The following is a 21,693-nucleotide window of genomic DNA, read 5'->3' as shown; positions in this document are numbered from 1 at the left end:
TCCTCTTTTGTCCTAAGGAAGAAACGTAAGCCAAAGAGTAGTGCTATTAGAGCCAATTATATTCAAATACTATTCTCAGAAGTAGAGTCAGAATATAGACTTTTAATATTCTTAGTATCTCCCAAAGGGCACACATTTTGGATCAGGAAAGTTTTGTATTTCTACAGCTTAAAGACAAAGGGGTTGTGAAGACAGCATTTGCTGGCATTTGCTGTTTATCTTCAGTAGTCTTAGCTCTTCCTGAACAAATGGAAGGTCTCTATAGGTCTTAATTTAAACTTATTGGAATTGTAAATTTAAAAAATTCTGTTTCATGTCCTGTGTGTGTGTGTGGGGGTGTCACTTAAGCAGTGAGAGAACATGCTGGCCATTGGCCAACACTGCCATCCCAACTTGGTGTGTTATCCACTCTTTCGAGCAGTAAGTTCAGTGAAGTGGGGGAAACCCAGGTGCAAACAAATGAAAAGACTTTCCAGAGATGTATAGTGGCATATCCATTTTCTATTGCTGCATTGCATAACAAATAACCACAGTCTCTGTGATTTAGAACAATGCCTACTTATAATTTCACCGTTTCTCTGGGTTGGAAGTCTGGGCACAGAGTAGCTGGGTTCTCTGCTCCCAGTTTCCTGAGGCTGAAATTAAGGAGTCAGCCTTGCTACATTCTTATCTGGAGCTCAAGGTCTTTCTGCAGGTTGTTGGCAGAAGTCTGTTCCTTTCAACCGCAAGACTGAGTCCTCATTTGCATGTTGGCTGTTGGCCAAGGACCATTTTCAGGTCCTAGAGGCTACTCTTGGTTCCCAGTCACAAGGTCCTGTTCATGATATGGCAGTTTGCTCCTTCAAGGCCAGTGGAGTGATCTATCTTTTAAGGGCTCTCCTGATAGGTTGAAGCCCATCTCCTTCCTTCACCCTTGCCAAAACCTAATCGTGGAAGTGATATCCCATTGTACTCACCAACTCTCTACTGAAGGAGAGGAGATTGTGCTGAGCTTGTACACCAAGGTGCAGGAATTTTGGGGAGCACCTCAGGATTCTTCTTTAATACAGATAGTATGCTTGAATTTGAGGATTTGAGAAGGTCTCTAGACACGCTTTTGTGAAAGCCAAGGTTCTGCTGGCACTGCAGTGATGTATTCCATGTCTTCGTGGACTCTACTATTTCACCTAGTCCTCGACTCTCCCAGAGTACCAAGTAATGGGCCCAGTCTGGGTAATTTCTATTCTTGGAGACTTCAATGAGACTGTTAATTCTAGCTTCCTGTGAGGGGTTCAGGTCTTGGGTTGCCTCCCAGGAACTTCATGAGATGATCTGTACTTTTAGTAGAATATCGATCTCTATATTCAGTATTTCTCAAAGTAGGGCATGTCTGATGTGAACAAGAAGGCTCAGCTTTGTCTGGTTTTGATCCAAATGTAAGGAATAGCTGTGAAATAACTTCAGACCCAGAGATGTGCCTAGTCAGATCCTTGCTGTCTGTGAGCTGTGGGCACAGCTCTTCCAAAGAGATGGGAAAAGGAGAAAGTGGGAGGGAACCACAAAGGGGACCCAATTTGTTTGTGTTAATCAGAGATCTACCCACTTTCCTAATTGATTGTTCACTACAAAGTAGCTTGATGCTTCTTTAGCCTGGGAGCTAAATGTAATCAACTTTTGTTTGTTTCTGTAAATTTTTTTTTTCTTTTTGCCCTTAAGGAGATCATTATTTCTATTGTATGAAGATGGTAGCCCAAACATTAAAAGTAATTAGAGCAGATGGCAGTGAATACTTCTATTGTAAATGCTTATAAATGGGTTTTCATTATCTGGCTTCCTTCTTTCCCCTCTGCCACCACATATTCATTTTGTTTCCCTTCAGGTATAAAGGGGAGGAAAAAAGAAAAGGAGGGGAGAAAAGGTTCCCCTGGTGTATGAAACTGAGGAGCTGTCAAAGGTTCATAGCAGGGAAAGTGTACTCCCGTGTATTCAATCACTGAAATTAAGTGTTTTCAAAGGCGGTGCAGTCATGGGTCCATTGCATGGGGAAATAACGTACCGTAGTCCATCACTTAAAATGTTAACCTTGTCTCTTACTAGTGACTGGGAACAGAAACACATGCTCTGTGCTCGCTGGTTAAATGGCAGTGTGTCAGCTCTGTGGAAAAGGCTAGCATGTATCTGTCAATCTTCTGATTTGGCTCTATGTGTGTATGTGTGCATTGGCATGTGTGTGTGGCGCACACACACACACACACACACACACATACTTGCTCACACTTTCACTTGCATTTCTGTAGTCTTCAGAGAACTGGTTTATTGCTTATTGGAAAATGAGGAGAATCGAACCAGTTTCCAGTATTTCAATGTATATTCTTTACTAAGATGTTTTTGCTTGCCAGTCCCCAAACTCTGTAGTATACTTATTTTTAATTATAGAAAGTTTCATTTTGAACATATTTAAATATTGACACAGTATATAGATGTACTGTACTGAGCATATTACAGGTGCTTTGACAATATCAATCCTTATTTCTATAGTGACAGTATGAATTGGAACATACCAGAAGTCAGCAAACTTTTTCTATAAAGATCCAGATAGTAAATAATTTAGATTTTGTGAACAATATAGTCACAAACTCAAAGCAGCTGTAAACAATATGTAAATGAATAGTCAGACCCATGTTCCAATTAAAATGTATTTGCGTAAACAGTGGGTGGGCTGGATGTAAGCTGTAGTTTGCTGACCCTGTTGTATACTACTGAATATTTTACATGATTCTTTTCTCTGTGGCATGTAAAGAACTTGAAACCTTTTTGCAGTGGGAAAAACAAACATCCCACTGCATCGGCAGGAAGGTTATAGAGCCGCGCACTCTTTCTTCTTTCAGACCACCACCCTGCCTAACCTGCCTTGCTGACCCAGTGGCATTCTACGCATGCTCCTTCCTTAGGTCTTCTCCAGATAGCCTCTGGTTCTCACTCCACTCCTCCTCACACTCCACTTTATCACAGGCACAGTCCCTGATGGCTGGATATAAAATAACTCCTTCCACCCTGGCACTTCTGATACTCTTCACCCTATTTTTTCTCCTCCTCCTTCCTCCTCCTTCTCCTGCTTCCTCCCCCTTCCTCCTCCTCCTCCTCCTTCCTCCTCCTCCTCCCTCCTCCTTCTTCCTCCTCCTCCCTCCTCCTTCTTTCTCCGTCTCCTCCTTCTTCCTCCTCCTTCCTCTTCCTCTTCCTCTTCCTCCTCCTCCTCATCTTTCAGAGCACATTATTCATTTTGTATATTTAACTTTATCTTCCTAAAATATAAGCTCCATGAGGTCACGGATTTGTTTTGTTTTGTGCCTACATCAGTCTCTGGTGGGCAATGGGTGTTCCATATATATTTGTTGAATCTAGGGATCCACCTGCTCCATAGTTCCAGGCAAGAAGGCTGAAGAGAGACTGGGATTATTCACTGGGGTTATTTCTGTTAGTTGCATGCAAAAATGGTTAGCTATTATTAATTGTTAAAATTCAAAAAATTGTAAATTCAAAGTGGAGACAGTACTATGTATGTTTTTCAGTTGAGAAAATTTAGTGAAGTATAAGTAAAATATCTAGCAGTGTGCCTGGGACATGAGATGCATGCAAGGATTTGTAGCTATCATTGTCATTATTATTTCTCTCGCAAGTGGAACAATCTTCAAGTTTATAATTCAGAAGAGACATTGTAAGAGGAGATGTGAAGATTCACATGAAAGAAAAGATAAAGAGAGGCTCTGTAAATTTGTTCTGTTTGCAGACTCTAATAGTCCCCTGAAGCTCAAAAGTGTGAAAATAACTTATATGTAAGAAGCATTAAGTTAATACCAATATTTCTTGTAAAATAATGGGGTATAGGATATGTGTAGAACTGAGAGGTAAGCTAGTAAATAGCCTAGTTTCCTAACAGGTACAATGGGTAAATTTGAACTGGGTGCAATTCTGGCAAAAGGTATTGTTGCCATGGCTTTGAGTAGTCAATGTGCCGGATGGTGTGCAAGGACTTTCTTATGTTATCTCATAATCATGAAGGGTGTATAAGCACCAAGAAAAGAAAGTGACCACTTAGAGCCAGCATGAGCTCAGTAAGAACAAATTATGCCAAACTAATTTAATTTCCTTTTTGTTCCCTAAGGAGTTATTAAATTATAGGTCAGGGGCTCTATTTGTAATCCTGGATTTGTGGATAGTTGACTTTTGTAAAATAAGCATTTTTTGTTTCATAATCAGCTGAAATAATCTCAGCCCATGTTAATTTATCTGCAGTGTTCAGATTAAAAAAGAAGAAGAAGAAAAAAAGGGGATTAATAAACTGGATTTTACCTATAAGGCAGTCTCCACCTGGGTCAGGCAGCTAATCTGTTGAACTCTCATGGTGCCTTGTTTATCCCTTTAGTTATTACACTTTATATTAATTGTATGGCTATTTGTCTTTTTCTCAATGATAATATGAGAACCTTAAGAAGAAGGATAAGGTCACATGTACCTGGAAGAGATGACTTCACATCAGGTCATATGTAAAAGGCTTGGGATTTTAATTGGGTAACCAGTTTAATATCACCCAACATTATAATACAATTATTAAAATAGCCAAGACTATTAGTTGGGAAAGCAAATGTTATTTAATAAATGATGTGAAGAAAGTTAATTATTTGGGGGGGGGGAACAAAGAAAAATGGGAAACTTCTCACCAACATAAATTCCAAATTCTTTGAGGCTTAACATACAGATATAAAACCGTACAAATCAAGAACACATAAATGATGTTTATGTCAGAATGAAAGAAGGGTGTCCTATACATAAAATAAGAGGACGTCATGAGAGAAAATAGAAATAAATTTGTTTTTATAAAAATTAAAAATATTTCTATGTGAAAGAGCGTTGAAAAAAATTTGCAGCTTAAATTTTTTTTAATGTTTATGTATTTTTGAGAAAGAGAGACAGAGCATGAGTGGGGGAGGAGCTGAGAGAAAGAGAGGTAGACACAGAATTTGAAGCAGGCCCCAGGCTCTGAGGTGTCAGCATAGAGCCCCACGTGGAGCTCAAACTCACAAACTGTGAGATCATGACCTGAGCTGAAGCCAGATGCTTAATTGATTGAGCCACCCAGGTGCCCCCCAAATTTGTGGCTTTATATCTGATAATTTCAGTTATTAAAATGATAATTTACATGATGGGATAGTTATGGGCGCTGGGGTATCTCAGTCGGTTAAGCATCTGACTTTAGCTTAGGTAATGATCGCGTAGTTTGTGAGTTCAAGCCCTGCATTGGGCTCTGGGCTGAGAGCTCAGAGCCTGGAGCCTGCTTCGGATTCTGTGTCTTCCTCTCTCTCTGCCCCTCCCCCACTCATGCACTGATTCTCTCTCTCTCAAAAATAAATAAACATTAAAAAATTTAAATGATGGCATAGTGATTAGGAGCCCTAATGAGAGCTGACCATTCATTCAAATATATTTTTGGGGTGCCTAGTACATACCAGGCATTGGAGGAACTGGGGATATAGCAGAAATTCAAGAAGCTCTTGTGAAGCTTACATTTTGTTGGTGGTTGGCAGAGTATAAACAAATATACATGTTTCAGTGATAATAAATACTTTGGAGAAAATGAAGAAGGGTCAGGGGTAGAGAGAATGTTGGTCACAGGGACCTGTTTTGTCCTATTTCCAAAGCTTGCATGCTCAAGAAGGCATTCTGGTAAGGTGTCAGAACAGTTCTTCCTTGTCTTTGTCATCCAGGAGACACTGACTGGAGAGATTTCCCTCCTCTGTCTCCTCCAGCACCCCAGCTTAACACATTTGCTCACAGATAGGTCTCTGCTCTGCTTGGTGCTCAAGCTTGCTGATCAATGACTTCTTTCAAGATGACTCTGGTGGTGTCGCAAGTACATTTAAGGTGACATGTAAGATTTGCAGACACTGCACATTTCCCGAAGTTCAGAGAAGTGCTGACATATGCTGCAAGAAGAAAACAAATTGCATAAGCTTCCTAGCTGAGGCAGGGAAGTTTGTGCCTATATATATGTGTGTGTGTGTGTGCGTGTGTGTGTGTGTACGTGTGTGTATGTGTGTATATATATGTGTATATATACACATATACACACATGTACACACGCACACATGAACATACATATATAGGCATAAACTTATATGTATATATTTTATTTTATTTTTATTTTTTGGTTTATTTTGGGTTATATGAGCTGAGGTAAAAGATGAGGGTGAATTCTGGATAGTTCTTAAATCTCTATTTCCACCTCCACCCTATAGGCCTGTGAGGAAAAAAATTTTTTAAGTGGATATTAACATTTATTTATTTTTGACAGAGAGAGTGCGAGTGGGGGAAGGGCAGAGAAAGAGAGGGAGACACAGAATCCAAAGCAGGCTCCAGGCTCTGAGCTGTCAGCACGGAGCCCAACGTGGGGCTCGAACTCACCAGCGGTGAGATCATGACCTGTGCCGAAGTTGGACGTTTAACCGACTGAGCCACCCAGGCACCCCGGAAAAGGTTTTGTTCATTTGCAGGATGGGAATGAGTGATTGGCTTATCTCAAAGAAGAAAACTAAAGCTAATGGCTGAGCATGTCAGGAACAATAGTGGAAGAAACTTATTATATTAGGTGGAGGTGAAAACTGCTTTGACCAATAGGCGGAGCTGGTGACACAAAACGTGGTTTTCACCAAAAACGCCGTGTTGGCATCAATTGAGAGACTTTCAGATATATTGACAAGATGTCTTTTAAAATGCCCTTAGCAGGGGCGCCTGGGTGGCTCAGTTGGTTAAGACTCTGACTCTTGATTTTGGCTCAGGTCATGATCTTGTAGTTAGTGGGACTGAGCCCCATGTCGGGCCCTGCGCTGGTGGCATAGTGGAGCCCGCTTGGGATTCTCCTTTCTGTCTCTGCTCCTCCCCTGCTCTCACTCTCTCTCTCAAAAATAAACGTTTTTAAATGCTCTTAGAATTCTTTTTTGCTTGGTTGGATCAAAGTGATAGTGATGAGAAAGTGTGCCAGTCTCACGGTTTAATGGAGTGTTGCCCTGGTAGTCACAGGGCTGCCACTGACACGGGGAATGATACTACCAGTGTGTTGCCTCTGAAAATGTCAAGAGCTAAAATTGTGTGTTTGTAATTACGGGTTCACTGACAACTTGCAATTATGGTGATACATTTCTACTTCCCCAGGTAGCTGGTACATAGTTGAGGTTGCATTAATTTTTTATTTTTATTTTATTATTTCTTTTATTAGAGAGAGAGAGAGAGAGAGAGAGCGAGCGAGCAATCAGGGAAGAGGTGGAGAGAGAGAGGGAGGGAGAGAGAGAAAGAGAAAGAGAGAGAGAGGATCTTAAGCAGATTCCATGCTCAGCGCAGACCTTGATGCAGGGCTTAGAGCTTGATGCAGGGCTCAATCCAAGATTCCACAGCCCTTGGATCATGACCTGGGATCATGAGTCAGAAGCTCAACTGACTGAACCACCCAGGTGCCCCGAGGCTGCATTAACTCTTTAGAGCTTTTAGTATTTAGTCACTGTTTTGTATTATACCATGAATCATCAACAAAAATTTATACATCTCAAGGGACCATTATTATATTAAAGAGTAGTTTGGCACAAGGAAGCTTAGGTCTCTTGAAACATAATGCTTAACATTTATGTTCATTTGAGGTATACCACACTAAGTAGAGAAACTGAAGGTAAATGAAAAAAAAATGACAAAAGGTTTCACAGGGAGAAGGGAATCTGAGTCTTGGGTTTTGATTTAGATACACTCATCATCATTCGGTTTAAGTTTGAATAGAGCTTGAAAATGCAGAAAGGATTGTGAAAGAATGTGAGTGAAACCCAATGGATGCCAAACCCATGGGGTGCAGATTTTTAAGTATTTTAGTTTCCACCTATTTGTTTAACTATTGTATCAGGAAGGTGGTTGCACTCATGTGCATGTGTATTTATGTGTGTGTATAACATCTGTAAATGCATGTATGGGATTAGGAGCTCACTTAGAAATGATTCACTTGGGAAATTATCCCCTCAAGTTCCATTGAGCACTTACTATGTCAGATACTTTTTAGGGGTGGGGCGATACACAAAGTCTTTGCTTTCATTTGAGTAAGCTCAATAGATGATAAATACACATGGAATTAAAGCTCTCATACCAGAATTAAACAGTGTTGGGGAGAGGGAGTTGTTGGAGGTGCTATTTTATTAAGGAGGTAGGGTAGGAGGTGTTATTTGCTCAGAGTCCTGAATGAAGTAGGAGAGTGAGCCAGCAGAGATTTTGTGGAAGAGTGTTGCAGGAGAGACCAAGGTGAGTGAAATGGCCTGAATTGGGAGCTTTCTCTGTATCAATTCCATCTGTTTTTACCACTGTGGCCTTTGACACATCATTTAAACTCTTTGAGCCTCTGTTTCCTCAACTGTGAGGAGGAAATAACAATATTTAACCTTTCCACTTGCCAAGTTGGCGTTTAGTGTAGCAATTTTTGAAGGTTGACAGGCCAGGCCAAGATGTTATAACACATGGAAGGTAGCTAGTGTATGTATATACAGGGTCTTCAGAGCAAGACAGAAAGTTATCTTAAAAGTTCACTTAGAGGTAGATAACAGATATCAGTGATAATTGGAAGTATTATGATCTCAAATTAATTAATGCAAGAGACCATGGAATTGCTTTCCTTTGACTCCCTCACATACCTAATTAATGTTTAATTGTTCCAGATCTTTCCACTGTCAAAGTCATGAGCCTCTTTTTCTTGTTGTTCTGTAGGTGGGGTATAGATCTGACCACTAGGTTAATGTCTCAGGAAGAGTTATGTTGTTGAATCCTTCAAACTCATTAGAGCTCATCCACACCCTAATCTTGTCCAGCTTGCTGGCCTTCCTTAAGACCCTGTGCTTCAGGGACTGGTTTGAAGGAAGTGTCCAGGTTCCTTTTTGGGATGTGTCTTCCTTCCCTCTAGCCCTTGCCCTGAATTCATCCTCAAACTTTGATGCAGAAGTGGTTATTTGAGGGATCATTAAATTGATGGTTCCCTGGGCCCTACCTCCTAAGCTTCTGGTTCCATCATGGTGGCACTGAGGGACTCTCTACTGTTCTAAGCTGAGAAACTCCATTTAAAATGAAGAGATAGGATTTCTCTAGAGTTTTTCCATTTCTGATCTTCTAGGAACCTAGTTAGGCTTATTCAAAAGTTCTTTTAGAGTGGACTTCCAGCCAATGTGACCAATAATCTAGTTCATCTTCTCTAAAGTTGACTTTACTGTCTTTATTCAGTTTAGCCTCTCCCACCTTTTCACCACTTTATTCAATTTCAGCTTCCTCCTATTCACCTCCCTCTCCTTTTTTTAGATTTGATGGAAATGAATTAAGGGATTCTAAGAACATATAATGTATAGCCTGTAAGGACCACTTTGTGTAATTTTACTTCCCTTTGCCTAACTTCAGTGTGAAATCAGTAAAGAGCTAAAATTCTTTCATACTTTTTGAGTCTACAGATGGCCATTATGGGGATATAGTTCATACGACTTATAAAGATGCTCATGTATAGCCCCTTCTTTTCATGGCGCTAGTGCTGCTTATTCATCTCTTAAATTGGGAGGAGTCATGAACTTTTTTCTCCTTTGTAGGTGTAGAGAATAAAAAAAAAAAAAACACTGCTTCTCCTTATCCCAAAGGCTTGTTGGCAATTGGGTTGGGTATACAACTCAAGACTATTGAGTTGGGGGGTCAGTACACTCTCCTGGAAAACCTATTGGCTATTCTGGGTACACACTTTTCCATTTTCTCTCTCAGAAATACTCCAGGGTACTATTCTCTGTGTAGGTGTAGTTATTGGTATTATAAACATGCCTTCCCTTCTTAATGATCTTCTCCCATCTGCTTCTTACACCTCACAAGAGGACTTTCTAGGCAGTTCTTTTATAGGAACTCAGGCTTCATATTTGGTGAGAATCTGGGTGGGAAGAAGTGTGTGGAAAGAGGCAGACACATGTATGTACTACCTTGAGGGAAATACCTTCTCTATTCTGATTTTATTATACTTATCATAATTATAGTCCCATAACTGCACAAGATATTTAGACATGTTCTTGGCCTCTTACATGAGCTGAATACTGCTTTCTGTGGTTTTTTACATTCCTTTTTTGAAAAACATGTGACTTCAGTGTGACCATAAATTAAAAGAAAAGCCAACAGTTCTGTGAGGGAGACTGGAGTCTGAGTGGGAAGGGGGTGCTTCTTTATCTGGGCCCCTCTCAGCCTCGCTCCCTGCCCATCACTCACTCAAGCTATCCTCTGAAGTCAGTGGGCATTTCATTTATGCATTTTGTTTTCAGCACTGATGCACCAGGCATAGAGGGAAAGGCAACAAAAATATCAAAAAGAGACAGAGTGGGAGGCTGGACTTGGAAAGAGGAATGTTCCTATAAAACAAGGACCCTTGGCAGTAGAGCCAATGAAAAATGATATCAATTACATAAAGCAAAATGCCACCCATCAACCAGAACATTTTAATTCTCTCGATTCCAGGATATTTATGACTTTTTGTTCAAGACTCAATACATGTCTATAAAAATAAAAAATGGAATCGACCCTTCTATTCAGTAGAAAGGGACTTGTCCTGGAGAAAAATAAAAGGTAAGAAAACATGAGCAGCACCACATTGTTGGAGAATTCCAGTGGCCAACACAGAGACATTTCAAGTGTAACTTTGCCCCTTCTGTATTTATTCCTTTTTGAGTTAGTCAAGAGAGGGTGACTAATTTTATCGAGACGTTTAACATTACATGCAAATTAATTTTAGTTTAAGAGATTTCCATTTAGATTGATCCTCCATACTATTATGCTTTAAAACAAACAAAATAAAACATTAAAACTGTTTTCCAGGGCAACTTTTCCTTTCAGTTCTGCCTGAGATGGTCAAGGGCTCACAGTTGGTTTCCTGAGAGAGTGCCACAAGATGGCGACAATGTCACAGTGGAGAATGGCCAATTGCTACTGCTTGACACCAACACAAGCATCCTCAGCTTCCTGCACATTAAAGGTTTGTGGAGTTTGGAGATCAGTGGTGGCATTACCATATATAATTCTTTCATTTTGGGGGCAGGAGGGAGGGGACCTTTTTGGATAAGTTCCAACACTTGGTTGAGAATTTATTCTGGGAACAAATTGAGATTTTAATGTAAAAGGAAGAAGTGGTCAGAGTGTTCAAAATGAAGGCCCTTTCTTTTGACTCTTATAAGCACAGAGCTTAATTATTTTATTTTTTCAAATAAAAGAAGGTTAACAATGTTAACAAAGAATATGCTTCTTTATTCAGGCACTTTGTAGTCATGCTTGTCCAGGGAAGCCCCCACAATATAGCAAAATGCTCTGAAAGTGGTTAATGTTGCTGCCTTTGAAATTCCCTGCCAAGAAAGCAATGTCTTCCTGCTCTTACCCTGTTGTGGTTTTGACTTCCTGGTCCCCTGGAAAGTCATATAAATAGGCTTCCTTATTGAAAATCTGGCCACATAGCTCTAGGGTCTGGGAAGTTGGATGAGAATTCAAATTTCAACTTCTCCACCACATCACCAAATGACTAAGTCACTTATTTCACCTCTTGGAGCATTTGTTTCCTTATCTGTTAAATGAGAATAAAAATCATTGCCTACTTCAGTGGCTGATAATAAGGAATGGTTATCAAAGTGACTGTCTTCATTGGCAAATGAAAATAGCTTTGGAAATGTGATTAGTTATGGGTAGCTATAAAACTCTGCACTAAAACATTACTCTTTATAAAAAATATGTTTAACACTTACAAGGGCATTTGTTCTTGTTAAAGTAAGAGCATGGGGGAAAATAAAGGGAAAATAAAATATTCTGAAGGGGATAAACTAATGTAATATGGATATCTGTCTCTTATGGATGGAATCAGGTTTCTGATTAGGCATTTCACATTCTATATTTTGGAAGGGGTGTGTGTGTGTGTGTGTGTGTGTGTGTGTGTGTGTGTGTGTGTGTTTCTGATATCAAGGAAGAAGTGTTCAGGCAAATCAGTTAATTTGTATCCTTTAGGAAAAATTGTCTGTCAGCTTAGGTTATTGACCTGTCTTTGTGTGTGTGGTGTGTGTGTGTGTGTGTGTGTGTGTGTGTGTGTGTGTGTGTGTGTATGACCAGTGGCTTTGGGGAATGCTGACTTATTGATGGACATCAACTACCTAAGGACTAGCAATGACAAAGGAAAATTTTAGACTTATAATTTCAGGTTAAAAATGTTCTTTGTAGGGGCTCCTTGGTGGCTCAGTCACTTAAGCATCCAACTTTGACTCAGATCATGATCTCACGGTTCGTGAGTTCAAGCTCTGCATCAGGTTTTGCTCTGATAACATGGATCCTATATATGTCTGTCTGTCTGTCTCTCAAAAATAAATAAACATTTAAAAAATGTTCTTTGTAGACCTTTAACCAGGAGTCAAATGCTGCTGAAGGATGAGATGACCTTTAGGCTCTCAAGGGTCTTTGCCTTAGCCTTATATTGATATTATTTGGGAGAACTTTTCCAGCTAAAAGTCTAGCTCAACTGAGTCTCTAGATGTCCCATTAGTTCCAGGTAAATGTTCAATCAAGCAATGGTGCGATAGGGCCAGAGACTGAAGATGGAGAAGAGGCATCAGAAAGTAAAGGGTAAGAGAAAGGCAGTGGCATGAGGAATATACACTTGATTTCTTACTTTTGGAGAGTTCAACATCTGAATAATGCAAATAGTTGTCTTGACCTGTCACCTTTTATTTTTTTATTTTTTATTTTTTATTTTTTTATTTTTTTTCAACGTTTATTTATTTTTGGGACAGAGAGAGACAGAGCATGAACGGGGGAGGGGCAGAGAGAGGGAGACACAGAATCAGAAACAGGCTCCAGGCTCTGAGCCATCAGCCCAGAGCCTGACGCGGGGCTCGAACTCACGGACCGCGAGATCGTGACCTGGCTGAAGTCGGACGCTCAACCGACTGCGCCACCCAGGCGCCCCGACCTGTCACCTTTTAAAAGGGCTTTTATTAATACTCCTGGTCCAGGCAATATATTTCAATCTGAATTTACTTGGAATAAGTGAGCTAGATTTAGAGGAGTAAACTCTTATCCTGTGGAGAGGGAGAGTGAGTTATCTGAAGGATCCCCTCTTTCTCCTGGAGAGTAGGGCCATTGGTAGGAATGTGAGGGTAAGTAGTGGACACTGGTTTCTGTACAAATAGGTACAGGAGTTGTTGGCAGAGAGCAGGGTTGCCTGGAATGAAACTGAGATTTTTATCATACATAGATGGGTCATAGCTTCTAGAAAGAATGATAACAGGGAAGCCACACAGATCAAATTTGATTCAACCATGCCTTCTGGATACTTGTTAAGTGGCTAGGAATTTGTACGAGGTATGAGAAAAAGTGAAGACTAATACTTAACGTGAATAAATGTGCATTATCACTAGAGAAGCTAATTAGGGGGAAAATACAAAAGAGTAAAATTTCTTTTTTTTTTTTTAAATTTTTTTTACATTTTTATTTATTTTTGAGAGAGAGAGAGAGAGAGAGAGAGAGAGAGAGAGAGAGAGGCGCAAGGGGGGAGGGGCAGAGAGAGAATGAGACACAGAATCTGAAGCAGGCTCCAGGCTCTAAGCTGTCAGCACAGAGCCTGATGTGGGGCTCGAACTCACAAACTGTGAGATCATGACCTGAGCTGAAGTCGCATGCTTAACCGACTGAGCCACCTAGGCACCTCAAAAGAGTAAAATTTCTAATTCTAAAATATGTGTTGCAAGCAGTAAGGCAGAATACTCCAGAGGAGTGGGTATCAAGAATGTAAGATTAGGATTGGGTGGTAGGAGGTGAAGACCCTATCATTTATGTCTGAGATAAGTTTGGACCATTCATATACACAGAGGATCCATCTTGCTTATTGGAACTGTTCATGTTTAGTGACTCAGGCTCCAAACCTTGGAAACATCCTAGACTTATTTCTGTTTCTCACATCCCATGACCAATCCATCAGTGAATCTTGTCTGGACCTTTGACTTGTGTCTCATAGATCAACACATCCATTGGTACCAATCTAGTTCTAAGCAACATAATTTTTGGCTGGGACCATTTCAAATGGCCCTGTAATCGATTCCCCTGTTTCTGATTCTTTGTCTTCCTTAGTAGCAGACCCCCCATTTTTGTTTGGGGCAACAAAGTATCCAGCCCAAATGCTACATTTCCTGGCCTCCATTTTAGTTAGACATAGCCTTGTGGCTTAGAGCCAATCAAGGAGATACAAGGGGAGGTGTGGTACAGGGTATCTGGAAAGTTTCTAAAGTAGAGTTGACCCATTAGGATGCATGCCCTATTTGTCCTTGCTTCTTCCTCTTCTTTGTTTCTTGGAATGTAAATATAATAGCTACATTTTCAGCTGCCATCTTGGACAATGAGGTGATTCATTCAGAATGGGGAAGCAGAAAGATGGAAGAAACTCAGGATCCTGATGATTTTGGAGGTGCCAGTAGTAACACTGCAACTGGGACTGTTCACCTCTGAAGTTATTTCATGATTGAAGAAAAAGACTTCATGTGTTTAAGTCATTGGTGTTTGACTCTTATGCCATATGCTAAAGTAACCCCCCAATAGTTTATTGTACACATCCTTTAAAAATATGTCAGGTCTTGAACTTCTTTTCTCTAACACCCTCCAGTGTCTTCTCATTTCATTAGGAATAATCTAAACTTACCGTTATCAAACTTCTGGTCCCTTCATTGACCGGTCTTCCTCATTCATTCTGTTTCAGCTCTTCTATAAACCTACCAGGTGTACACATACCTCACGCCTCTGCCCAAAATGTCTTTTGCCTGGAATACTCTTCCTCCAGGTATGCATGTGGCTGGCTCACTTATTTTGTTTGTTCTCTGAGACAATATCAACTTATTAGAGAGGCCTTGATGGTCATCTTTTCAGAAATTGCAACCACTTCTTACTATTCTCTTTCCTTTTATTTTGTTTTACCTTCTTCATAACAATTTATCCTCACATATTATAAATTTACTTGCTGGTTCATAGTCTGCTTCCTCTGCTAGCATAACCTCCAAAAGGCAAATGACTTCACCAATCTATTTACTACTGTCTCTTCAGTGTGTAGGATACTGAGTATGTGTTGATGGTTGAATGAAACCATGTGCTTATGGTTGATGGACAGCTAAAATGATGCAGAGTTCAGATCCCATATGAAATTTAAAAAGCATAATTTTTAAAGTCTTGCTTTCTTAATTATCACTTTTCCTAACTTTTATTGTCTTTAGTTGTTCTTACATATATAGGTATATATGTATGCATAGGTACATATGTAAACACACATGTATATATGCACACATATATACACATAAATATATATATTTACATACATATACCTATATATAAGTGTATGCCACTCTGAATTGTGAGAAATATAAAATCCATTGGTAAGTTATTTTTCTGTTTCTAAAAGGCATTCGGAACTGGTAAAGGACTCCAACTCTCAAAAATCTGGTTGCTAGTTTTGCTCTAAACCTATAATATCTTGTCTTGACTATACAGTGTGTGAAAGTACTTGAGGGATAATAAAAAGTTTATTCAAATATAAGATTGAGTCATCATCATCAACAGTAATTCAGTCTCTGAATCTCTGTTACTCTCTTTTCCCTTTTTAAAAAATGTTAGTTTATTTTGAGAGAGAGAGCCAGACACTCAAGTGGGGGAGGGATAGAGAGAGAGGGAGAGAGAGAGAAAGTCCCAAGCAGTCTCCATGCTGTCAGTGTATAGCCCGACACAAAGCTCGATCCCACAAACCGTGAGATCATGACCTGGGTCGAAATCAAGAGTTAGATGCTTAACTGACTGAACCATCTCAGCACCCCTGTCTCTCTTTCTCATACCCATTCATGGTATCATAAAAATAGCTGAGTGGAGTTTTCTTTTGGTTTCTGATATCATTTATGGGCCAAGATAAAGCATGAAAAGTTTCAAGCCAGAAATAATCTTTTCAAAAGATTTTAACAAACAAAATAAAAAGTGTCACTGGTGGAGGCACTTTCTCCTCCATTCCCACATTACAAAGGCGACATTCTACGTGAAGAATATATATACTTTAAGAAAAGGATTAGTGTTACATAAAAGTGAAATTAGATCACCTAAAAACTATATTTAGAACTACTTTATGAAAATATTGCATCTTCTATGTTACTTTTCCATGCATGGAAGCCAGCATTCTAATATGTAGAAGACTAGGTAGGCCCCTACAACAGGAAAACTAATACAGTACCTCTACATATGGCCCTCAAGAGTCTTGAATTCTCTGTGCCTTCCTTGTATTTCCATCTGTAAAATAGAATTGATAGTCTTTTCTTATTAGTACAACTTAGAGAGGAAGATTATACATTTCTTTGAGGCAAAATTTTAGCCATTATTTATGATGCTATATGTACTGATTCCTGAACTTCATTAAAAAGTGGCACATTATTTTTGTGACCATAAGAGTGTAAGCTATATTTATTATATTTTGAGTTAATTAACAAAATATTCAGAACATTCATTTACTTACCATCTCTACTTCTCCCTTCCATTTCTCCCTCTTTTTTAGATTGATTTTTAGGAGGTACTATTAAACACAAAAGAGAATTAACCCAATCAATTAATACTAATGAGCTGGGATGGAAATAGGCATATTGCTTTGATTTAATTAATTATATTTTTTGTCCTTTTATGTTAAGATGCCCGACGGCCATAAGCATCGCTGAATTAAAATTTATTATTTTATCCCAAGTAATTATGATGAGCCATAATAACAAAGGAGGGATGGTACCCTCTTGTCAGAGCTGTTATGCATCCTGGACAAGGATCTTGAGTTTGCAGTCTCTAGTTGGAGAAACATTCATATTTTCTGAATGAAGCAATGAATTTCTCTCACTTCTGATGGCCAGGCAGTTTGACATAAAGTGGCCTAGAAATAATGATTAAGAAAGGGTCAGTGGGGGAATGAACTCTAGAAACCCATCTTCCCTTGGTTCTGGGCTTTCAGAAGGAAGACATTTCAGTTTCTTCCTACTTACAATGCCATCCCTTTAAAATGCTTGAGCAGAAACTTATTTCTAGTCTCTGTTGCTGCTTAATAGTGCACTGGTCTCCTTTAATGTGATTTTCTATTTCTTGGTCTACTGGTGTATACCAAAGCAGTTAAATGCTTAGCAGGCTTTTGGGCCAGAGAAAACAGTCTGAATCTGGTTTTTGCTTCTTACTAGTCCTGTGACCTTGGGCAAGTTGCATAACCTCCATAAATCTCACATTTCTCCTCATTAGGGTCATGGCTGTTATAATGACAGCAACAGTAACAATGATGACTATCATTTACTTGTTTGCTATTGTGTGGCAAGTCTACAAAGTATTGTGCAACTCAGATGGGTGTTTTGAATATTACATGAGGGAATGTTTGTAAAGCCCTCAGCACAGGGCTTGGTCCAGAGTAAACACCCAATTAATAGTTTTTGTTTTGTTTTGTTTTGTTTTCTGGACTGATGGGGATAACAGAAGAGATGGCTGAAATATCAGGCCTAAGTTGCAATTTTATTTACAGATAGTGGCTGCTTCTATATACAAAGCAAACTGGATTACTGAAAGAATTAGCTTGGTAATAAGGACGTTGTATTGCTTTTGCCTCTGTTATCTTCAGAATACATGTTGAAGTGCTTTTCTTTCTATGGCAGGAGAGGGAAAGATACAGAGATGGCAGGAGCAGAGTCTGTCCATTTGGTTGTCTCCATTTTCCTTGTTATTTTGACTTAATGGAAGTGTGTTTTTCTGGTGCTGTTCAGAATATGGTCTTGTTTTCTCTGATTTTTTGTGGTCTACAGTTTTGAAGGTACTGAGATCTCTTGAGTATATTTGGGATTTCTGTGGTATGCAAATGAATATTCTTGGCTCGTTGAGATGAGCTATCTTCTCTTGATCCACTATTAAGTTCTTTGCGGAATTTCTTCATCCCTGGAAAGGATTTGAGGATTTCAGAGTGAGGTTTTTGGTGCTGTACCCAGCACAGCCTTTTTTTAATCCTCAGGATTCTACACTTTGTTCCTTGTGGTTAGCACCCAATCAGCCTCAGTTTCACTAGGTGCGGGCTTCGGGGTAATGCTTTACCAGTGTTGTGATCTGGGAATGCCATGAGGCAGGACTGCCCTGGGACATAGCTTGTGGTTTCCGTGTGCATTCGGTCTCTGTGAGTCACTGGGCAGATTACCCAGTGCCTATAATTTCGACCTCACAGATATCAGCATGGATTTAAAATCTAACCGCAGGCAGGCTGGAGTTTTGATAAAAATGAAATATTCTGCATTAATATTTCCTTCTTTCTTAAGTATATAATATATTGGTCAACATGAGAAGGTTATTTGGGCTGGTAAAATTTGTTACAAATTGGTATGTTTAAAGTAATTAAAAGTTGGTGGAAAAAGGAGATTGACTCTTCTCCCCGCTGAAACATAGCTACTCTTCAAGGCAGGGGATGGGATAATTATGTGCACACAACGCAGCAAGTTTGACTTATTGCAGTTTGGTCAGGAAACCGAGGGCCTGAGTTCAAATTTGAGGGAGCCACAGATTCTCCTTTAGCTTTGAGTAAGGTGCTGGTCCTCAAATCAAGGCAGAAAATGGAATTGATGGTGACTCTTTTCCCTTTGTTAGGAGGGAAGTGCAATAAAGGAGTTAATGTGCTTTCTTCCCACTTTTCCAATCATGGTGCTCCAGAATGGGCTGAGTTTTGCAGTAGTCAAAAGAGGAAGCCTCGTGAAGATGTCAGCATCCAGAAAGAAATAATCTGACATTTTTGGGTTTTTTTAAAAAATGTTTTATTTATCTTTGAGAGAGAGCAAGTGAGGGCACAAGCAGGAGAGAGGGGGGACAGAGGATCCGAAGCTGCCGACTCAGTGTTGGCAGCAATGAAACCAACATGGGGCTCAAAACTCTTGAACCATGAGATCATGACCTGAGCTGAAGTCGGATGCTCAACCAGCTGAGCCACCCAGGCACCCCAGACAGACCTGCCTTTTTGAAACCCACCCTGAATCCTCTTTACCTTGTGTGTCTCCATATGTTAGTCTTTTGCTGGTGACTACATATTTAATATTAAGGTGTGTTTTTTAATTCCCTCTACCTTTGGAGAATGGGTGATATAGGTTATACACTTAAGAAAGTAGGATCCAGGTCTGTTTTTGCTCACCATTGTATAGTGAGAACATTACATCTTCAGGCACATAGTAGGTATTCAAATAATTGTTGAATGAGTGAACTAATGAATGAATTTCTGACCTAAAGAGGCAGATTAACGTCAGTTGTGGATTTCTCTGTAATCAGAGTCCTTCCTGGTATTCTCAAATGTTAGTGGATTAGTCCAGACAGTGACCAATTTCATTTACTATTTGTGTATCAGGAGATCAGAGACAAAGGCTTTTTACTGTGGGTGACACTTGGCTCTGAAACCCCTTATTTTTCCCAATCAGACAATGACTTACATTATTTACCTCCAGAGAACAGTCCCAGACATGCTTGATTAGCCTTAAATGAAAGATAAGCCATAGCTATGAGAAAGGACATGCTTTCAATAGATGGGCAGACAGACAGATAGATAGATATTAAACAATTTACAGTTTTATGTCTTGACAACTTGAATGTTGTAACATGAAAAATGCTATCGAAAAGGGACCAGTCCCTTCCTAGCACAGAAGCTGTAATATTTTCAGTAATGAAAGATAAATATTTCAAACTTTCTTACTTAAAAGCCTTCACTGACTTTCCATTAGCCTTTAAAATCAAACCTAAACTCCTTAATATGGCTTATAGGGTCCTTCAGGGTTTGATCTCTCCTTACCTCTTTTTAAAAAAAATTTTTTTAAATGTTTATTCATCTTTGAGAGAGAGAGAGTGTGAGCAGGGGAGGAGTAGACAGAGAAGGAGACATAGAATCTGAAACAGGCTCCAGGCTCTGAGCTGTCCGTACAGATCCCGACACAGGGCTTGAACCTACAAATCATGAGATCATGACCTGAGCTGAAGTCAGATGCTTTACCAACTGAGCCACTCAGACACCCATCTCCTTAAGTGTTTACCTCATTTTTTTGATTAATGTTTTCCATATCCTCTTTATCAAGGTCAAAAGCAGAACTGGAAATCTGGGATGCTTATGTACCCAGGATTCTTACACATATAAAAATCAGAGACTAAGCATTTCATTACTTTTATTTCTCATGTACTGTAATATTCCTGAGGGTCAGGAAAAGGTAGGAGTTATCATTTTTTAAATAAATAAATACTATGAGGAAACAACTGTGATCTTTCACTTGTGAAGTTATTATGCTATAGCCAAATTATGTTCACAATAGTCAGAGAACAATTAGACCTGGAACATTTTGAACTGCTTCAAGAAATGTATAAAGTTGGAAGGCTATTAAAAATGTGATTGGGGGTGCCTGTTTGGCTCACTCGGTTAAGCATCTGATTTCAGCTCAGGTAATGGTGTCACGGGTCATGGGTTCGAGCCCCGAGTCGGGCTCTGTACTGACAGCTGGGAGTCTGGAGACTGTTTCAGATTCTGTGTCTCCCTCTCTCTCTGCCCCTACCCTACTTGTGCTCTGTTTCTCTCAAAAATAAATAAATATTAAAAAAAATGTGAATGAGTCCATGCTAATTGAATGTTGATAGAAGGAAGGAGATCATTTGAATGAATGAGTTACTTGGTAGCTAGAGAGTTTTTTTTTTATCTGCCTGGTATAGACTTTAAAGAAAAGATCGGTTTTTGTTGTTTTGTGTGATTGTGGATTGTTCTTTTTTTGTTCCCCTGGTCTTTTCATTTCCTCCTTACAAACAGCTTCCTCCCCACCACCCTGAGATTTTAAGTGACTTTTTAGAAATCCATGAAACAGCTGAGGGACTTGACTACTTAAATGCCAGAAGCTGTGTTGGAAAAAGGAAGTGATGCTTTTTGGGAGATAGAAAGGAACCAAGGTTTAGTTAAGTAGCAATTGATGATAGTAGCTATAATGACGAAGGCATTTATTTGTATCTGTGTTTTGGTTCCTTTGAATATTTCTAGTAGTTTCTTTCCCACGAATATGTTTACACCTTACAGTTAGTGTAGAGTTAATTAATTTATAAAGTTAACTTAATGAGTTTTATGTTTCAGAGCAAAAAGTAAAAACTGACTGACAATCTTTATCTTTCTCAAGTATTTGTAAAATTGGCCAATTCACTAAAACCAGGGTGTTTCTATTTACCGGGGGCAATTAAACTTCACCTGACCTTGTGGCTGTAGAGACTGTATTTTTTGCATTTTTTTTTTTTAATGTCAGCACCTAGCAGAAAGGGTGGAAAATAACAGCAAATGTTGGATGAATGAAGAAGTTAATTAATTTGCAATACCAGCCTTGTAGTTTTCAACCGATTTTAGATGAGAGTATACAGCATAAGAATATGGACACCTAGAGCAATGGCTTAATTTACCTAGAACAGTAGTTCTCAAAGTGTGGTCCCTGATCAACATCAGTATCATGTGGGAACTTGCTAGAAATGCAAATTTTGGGGCCCCATAGCAAATCAGCCTTGGGTATGAGACCTGCCAATCTGTGTTTGGAGACCTCCAGGTGACTTCGATGCATGTTCAAGTTTGAGAGCTACTAG

General features: G+C 39.4%; 1 protein-coding gene across 2 annotated transcripts in view; it reads left to right on the top strand.

Moving 5' to 3' along the window:
• PKHD1 (PKHD1 ciliary IPT domain containing fibrocystin/polyductin) overlaps positions 1–21,693 on the top strand; it is a 494,443-nt gene that overhangs the window by 146,656 nt on the left and 326,094 nt on the right. For both annotated transcript variants that reach the window (XM_045498517.1, XM_045498518.1), the window contains exon 36: positions 10,885–11,041. In XM_045498517.1, the coding sequence (XP_045354473.1) occupies positions 10,885–11,041 (157 nt within the window). The remainder of the gene's footprint in view (positions 1–10,884; positions 11,042–21,693) is intronic.

This window comes from Leopardus geoffroyi, chromosome B2 (assembly GCF_018350155.1).
Source record: "Leopardus geoffroyi isolate Oge1 chromosome B2, O.geoffroyi_Oge1_pat1.0, whole genome shotgun sequence".
In the NCBI taxonomy this organism is placed as follows: Eukaryota; Metazoa; Chordata; class Mammalia; order Carnivora; family Felidae; genus Leopardus; species Leopardus geoffroyi.
This window is presented reverse-complemented; position numbering and strand designations above follow the sequence as displayed.